The 6,311-nt window shown below is 43.0% G+C and overlaps 1 protein-coding gene across 1 annotated transcript in view; it reads left to right on the plus strand.

Annotated features, from left to right (window-relative positions):
- Positions 1 to 636: 636 nt before the first annotated feature.
- Positions 637 to 6,311, plus strand: part of LOC119332997 (ABC transporter G family member 51-like) — an 11,682-nt gene continuing 6,007 nt past the window's right edge. The window contains exons 1-12 of the mRNA XM_037606047.1: positions 637 to 941; positions 1,019 to 1,139; positions 2,554 to 2,642; positions 2,892 to 2,976; positions 3,113 to 3,275; positions 3,607 to 3,683; positions 3,761 to 3,905; positions 4,092 to 4,393; positions 4,475 to 4,753; positions 5,470 to 5,786; positions 5,873 to 6,033; positions 6,177 to 6,280. Of these exons, the coding sequence (XP_037461944.1) occupies positions 637 to 941; positions 1,019 to 1,139; positions 2,554 to 2,642; positions 2,892 to 2,976; positions 3,113 to 3,275; positions 3,607 to 3,683; positions 3,761 to 3,905; positions 4,092 to 4,393; positions 4,475 to 4,753; positions 5,470 to 5,786; positions 5,873 to 6,033; positions 6,177 to 6,280 (2,148 nt within the window). The remainder of the gene's footprint in view (positions 942 to 1,018; positions 1,140 to 2,553; positions 2,643 to 2,891; positions 2,977 to 3,112; positions 3,276 to 3,606; positions 3,684 to 3,760; positions 3,906 to 4,091; positions 4,394 to 4,474; positions 4,754 to 5,469; positions 5,787 to 5,872; positions 6,034 to 6,176; positions 6,281 to 6,311) is intronic.

Raw genomic sequence — 6,311 nt, forward strand, 5'->3', positions numbered from 1 at the left:
AGAGAGAGGAGATGCAGGCAACCAATCAACATGCAGATGTTGGTTTTTTGCCTACATATAATCAACCAGACCCAACTGAGACAAATATGCAAAAGGGCAAAAAAAACGATGCAGGTAAGCAAACGCATCTTTGGTGCCTCCAAGTCTAGCACCCTCATTTTCAAAAAAAGAAAAGTCTAGCACCCTCTGTGATGTGAGGAGTGTTAGAGTGGACTGCGGAGGCACGGGCCCACCTGACAGGGGAAAAGGTAGGTATGGACCGGGACTACGGCCGGGCGGCAGGCGGTTGAGCCGTGGACCTGGTGTTGGTGTTGCGTGCGTGCGGCGTAGGCGCGCGTGGGTTTTAATCACGCCGCAAGCATGCATCATGCATGCATGCAGATGAGAAAGAAAACCCGAACTCTCGCCCGCCCTCTTCTGTCGGGGGAAGGCGGTGAGATTCATCTCTCCCCACATGCAGCTGCGTTCAAACTGTGAGATCCAACTCCCACGCGATATCGGGGGCTCATCACGCCCGCGTGACCCGCCTCGTATAAACTCCCTCGCCAGACGTCGATTCCCAGAACTCCTCCCCTCCAAAACCCAAAAACCACCAGCCCGCTCCAAGCGCATCGCTGCGGCGCGGCGGCGATGGCGATGGCGAGCGGCGTCGGCCACGTGGCTCTGGACGTGGAGGAGCAGGCGGCGAGCACGGCCGCGCGGGACGAGGAGGAGCTGCTCTGGGCCGCCATCGAGCGGCTGCCCTCCGCCAAGCGGCGCAACCACGCCATCGTCCTCCCCGATCCCGACGGCGACGGTGAAGGTCAAGGGAGCGGGGCCGAGGTGGTGGACGTGCGGAGGCTCGACCGGCCTGGGCTCGAGCGCGTGCTCCGCCGCGCGCTGGCCACCGCCGAGCTCGACAACGCCAATCTCCTCCGCGGGATCAAGGCCCGCTTCGACGCGTAATGCATCGGACCTCCCCGTTCCAACTCCTCCATGGAGATCCTTGTGCTGGGTTATCGATCGCCGTTGCCTGCAGGGTGGGGCTGGAGGTGCCGCGCGTGGAGGTGAGGTTCCGCAATCTGAGGGTCTCGACGGAGGTCAACGTCGGCAGGAGGGCGCTGCCGACTCTCCCCAACTACGTCCGCGACGTCACCGAGGTAAGCTTATACTACATATTTGCAGATCGGTTTGTTCAATTTGTTAGAATCTTAAGTAAATTACAGGGGACAATATATTTGAGTGCCCGCGATTCATGATATTATTGATCTGATCGATCATCGGACGAAAGTCGAAACCCTCATAACTTGCGTGAACGGAGGCCGGGCGAAAAGAAGATCCATGCGATAGACAGCAGTTCACGTGAATAAAAATATCCTTATCATGCGAGCTTTCCTGCTCACCTTACATGCTGTGGGCTACTTAAATCGTCTCACGTGTAGTTAGCACTGTGAGTTGCAAGTTTGCAACTGCAAGTCTAAAAGTGGCTACTTAAATTGTCTCACCTTACATGCTTTGGCCTACTTAAATTGTCTCACGTGTGCCTAGCACTATGAGTTGCAAGTTTGCAACCGCAAGTCTAAAAGTGTCTGGCTTTGTTTTCGCCCGATGAGACATACACACGAGCATATTTACCCTCCATCAGTGTCCTCGTATTTTCAAAGAAGTTTTGCTAGTTACGGCCTTCTTAGATGAGAATCTGGGATAACAACGATTGAATTTAATTGTTTTATTTGCTCCAATGTTTGATCTATTGGGTTCTATTTCGGAATTCATAATTATTTGATAATCCAGTAGCCAAAGGAGACTTTACGCAAAACAACGATTCGTTTGGAGAGAAAATCTGCTCCAGCCTGCGTGGGCAACACGGCCAACTCTAATGAGGTGACACTAAACTATCGTCAGCGTGTGCTGCCTGGGAGTCGTGATGGTGATGACATAATTCTCTATGGCCTTCTTGTCGACAACGGCGAGCTCGTCTCTTGTGTGCTACTTGTGGCCGACCCATCCCCCTCAACCTCGGACTCTGCCTAACATGGCTTGCTCTCGTCAGGAAGGGGTGGCGTTTGATGAGGTAGAGAGAGATAGAGTGGGGGTGGGAGGGGGAGATTCTCTCGATGACATGGTAGCCTATGCCAACTAGAGTAATGAGTAGCCAAAACCATGCCATGTCAAGTCAAAACCGGGTTTGACCGTGGAATACTGCTCTCAGGACTGAATCTATTAAGGTTGCATCAAACAAATAGTTCAGGGACAAAATCCATACTTCTCCATAGGTTGAAGGACTAAAATGCACTTCACTCTATGAAAATCAGGTAGCCAAAGGAGAAGATATAATCATAAGCTGGTAAATTATGATCCCATTATTATTCATTACCTTACTTCGTATTATTCTGCACTATTTGGGAGGAAATGTTGCTATCTATATTCTTTCGAATAGAGTGGCTATGACGTCCCCAGTTACCTGGATGCTTAATTACCTTATTTTTGGTTGAAGATTCATTCATTTGTTATTCTTCCTGTTAAAAGATTTAATCTGATATGTTTTCTTTTGTGTCATGTATTTGCAATCAGAGAATTCTTATTGCTTGTCGTCTCCTACACCCTAATAAGCATAAGCTCACTATTCTGGATGATGTCAGTGGCATTGTGAGACCTGGGAGGTGAGGCGCAAGTCTTCTTACTGCATAATTCTTTATATTAGGTGGAAACATGGTATATCAAAACTCTAAAATGAAGTTTAATGCACATACATCAGTTTACATAAAAAAACAAGTGTCTTTGCATAATTGCATGTTAGTATGTTCACAGTTCTCCCCTTGTAATGTATACATTATCACTCATGTAACAACCTGCTTGTATTATGATGGCTGCGTAGTTTTTTGACACTGCTCCATTTTGTTTCATGTAAGGATGACATTATTATTGGGACCACCTGCATCTGGGAAGTCAACGCTCTTGCTGGCCCTAGCTGGCAAACTGGATCCTAAGCTAAAGGTGAGGTCAACTAGCATCTTTCCCGTGTGCTCATGCGCTTTTTCTTCATGCAACCACCATAAATTGTTTTTTCTGGTTGAGAAAACAGGTTAGTATTCCTTTATTTTGCTCATTTTTTCTCCTGTTCCTTGAACAGAAAAGTGGAGGGATTACCTACAATGGAATTGCTTTGGATGAATTTTGTGTACAAAGAACTTCTGCATATATTAGTCAAACAGATAACCATCTTGGGGAGCTGACAGTAAGGGAAACTTTAGATTTTGCTGCAAAATGCCAAGGCGCAAGCGAAAACTGGGGAGGTTCGGCTTCGCTTTCTTACATTCCATGCCATAGCTTATTTTTGTAGACTATATATATAATGCAGTACAGGGTTCAAATTTATAACCCCTTTTATAGTATAATACTTGTTACTAAGTAAATTATGCCAAAATATAATGGAAGGTGGAGTTCACATTAAAGCCTTACCAATAATCATTTTATATTACTTGAACTTAAATATACTATGTTTAGATATGAAAGGTGTAATCCGTTTGTTTCCAGGTTGGTGACTTACAGTGTATTAGTTGCATTATACTGTATTTCCTTTCCTTCTTTAGTACCCGTGTTTATTACAATTTATTACTTGTGTAGAATGCTTGAAAGAATTGGTCAATCTTGAACAAAAAAGAGGCATGCGTCCTAGTCCCGAGATAGACGCTTTTATGAAGGTTCTTACTTAACTACTTGGCTATACTTCTGATATGGCACATCTTGTTCCGCAAAGTGATCTATTTTGTGTGGTCAGGCAGCATCAGTCGGAGGAGATAAGCACAATCTTGTTACCGACTATGTACTGAGAGTGCTTGGGCTGGATATATGTGCGGATACCCTTGTAGGCAGCGACATGGAAAGGGGTGTCTCTGGTGGTCAGAGGAAGAGAGTGACAACAGGTTTCATAGGATTGTTACAGCTTAAATTTCTCTGATGCCTTCCATCATTTTCGTTTTTCCATGAGCTTGTGCTCTTGGTACTTATTATTGTCTTACTGAATAAACTGGTCGGCACACCATGCATTTCCTGGATGTGGGTCTTGTGTGGTACAAGACAGTTCTTGTGACACTGTTCTGTTCTTGCAGGTGAAATGATTGTTGGACCTAGAAAAACACTTCTCATGGATGAAATATCAACAGGTCTTGACAGCTCAACAACTTTTCAAATAGTGAAGTGCCTGAGGAACTTCGTCCATGAGATGGAGGCAACCGTGCTCATGTCACTTCTTCAGCCTGCACCAGAGACGTTTGAACTATTTGATGATCTAATTCTATTGTCGGAAGGGAAGATCGTCTACCAAGGCCAGATTGACCATGTTGTGGAGTACTTTAAATCATTAGGATTTTCATTGCCACCACGCAAGGGTATTGCTGATTTTCTCCAGGAGGTAAGTATTGATTAAAAGCTGATAATTACATATGATTTTTAAAGGATGATAAGATTAACTTGGAAGTAATTTCGGTTTCAGGTAACTTCAAAGAAAGATCAAGCTCAGTACTGGTCTGACCTGTCAAAACCATATTCGTTTATTCCTGTGTCAGCAATGGCTGCTGCATTTACAGATTCCCAGTATGGTAGAAATCTTGAGTTCCATCCACATAATTCAGACGGTCATACAAATTCTCCTGAGGCTCTTGCCCGATCCAAGTTTGCCATATCAAAATATAGGCTCATTAGAGCGTGTTTTGCCAGGGAGCTTATTCTCATAAGCCGTCACCGTTTCCTCTACACTTTTAGGACATGCCAAGTACGTTCATGTAATCACATTACATATTCCTTGCATTATTTCTCAAAAATTAACTGGTACTAGATGTCTGTAACTTCCAAATCATCACTACATTACATGAGCTTTGTAGCAATGTGTGCATCACACCTACAAGATGGATAAAAAATATGCAATGTTTAAGATGGATCAAAATTATTTACAGAAAGTGTAAGACACTATAGATGAATTATTTTCAACTGTCGTGAACATTGACAGCTGTAAAAAGAGTTTTCCTAAAAACAATGGCTACCTTTGGTGATGTAACTATTTTTCTTGAACAGAGGGTACATGCATAGAATTATCGTGCAGATGCGCAATGATTTTAGCATCTGTACATGCGGTGTAACTTGAAATTCTCTTGCTTGTTTGTTCTAATTTTTAGGAAAATGGATGTGTTTTAATTTGAAATGGTGGTGTAAATGGTCATTGGGGTCCAAAAGTACACAAACCTGAACAATTTTACTTTAGAACATTTCAAAGGTTGCACTATGTTACCATCCTTGATAATATTTGTGCAAAAAGTCTCTGATATGGGCTTAAATGCCTGCATTCTGTTGATACATATATTTTCTTCTACGATATATTTCTGTGCATTACAATTAGAATGTGTAAAATGCAAGGCTTTTCAGTTTGTTTCATTCATAGTTTATTTATCAAATATATGACTATATGTGTAACGATGGCATAATTTCATGCAGGTTGCTTTTGTTGGGCTCATTACAAGCACACTATTTTTACGGACAAGATTACATCCAATTGATGAACAAAATGGAGAGCTCTATCTCTCTTGTCTTTTTTTTGGGCTTGTACATATAATGTTTAATGGTTTTTCAGAACTGTCTATAACTATTTTTCGACTTCCGGTGTTCTATAAGCAAAGAGATAATTGCTTTCATCCTGCATGGGCTTTCTCACTTCCCAATTGGATACTAAGAATTCCGTATTCTATTATTGAAGCCACAGTGTGGTCTTGTGTTGTCTATTACACAGTAGGCTTTGCACCAACTGTTGATAGGTAACTAAATTTGTACCCTTCTCATCTATAATCTTATCCATTACTGCATTTCTATTTGAGTGTCATAATTATCAAATCATCTGCAGATTTTTTCGCTTTATGTTGCTATTGTTCTCTATACATCAAATGGCTTTGGGCCTTTTCCGGATGATGGGAGCTATTGCACGAGACATGACAATCGCCAACACTTTTGGATCAGCTGCCATGATGGCTATTTTTCTTTTGGGGGGATTTATTATTCCTAAAGGTTAGTGTCCTCATATTCTTGCGAGCTATCTTTTTATAGTGCTAGAAAAGCACTTCTTTCTATCTTTGATAGGTTATTAGTGACTCCTATGTTGTCCCTTATTAATTCAACTGATTACATGTTGTAAAATTTACCTCCTTTAGCGGCCATAAAACCGTGGTGGGAGTGGGCGTACTGGGTTTCCCCATTAATGTATGGGCAACGTGCAATTTCAGTTAATGAATTCTCAGATTCTAGATGGTCAAAGGTCTGTTTACTAGCATGCATCTTTTGTCGTA

This window comes from Triticum dicoccoides, chromosome 7A (genome assembly GCF_002162155.2).
Source record: "Triticum dicoccoides isolate Atlit2015 ecotype Zavitan chromosome 7A, WEW_v2.0, whole genome shotgun sequence".
NCBI lineage: Eukaryota > Viridiplantae > Streptophyta > Magnoliopsida > Poales > Poaceae > Triticum > Triticum dicoccoides.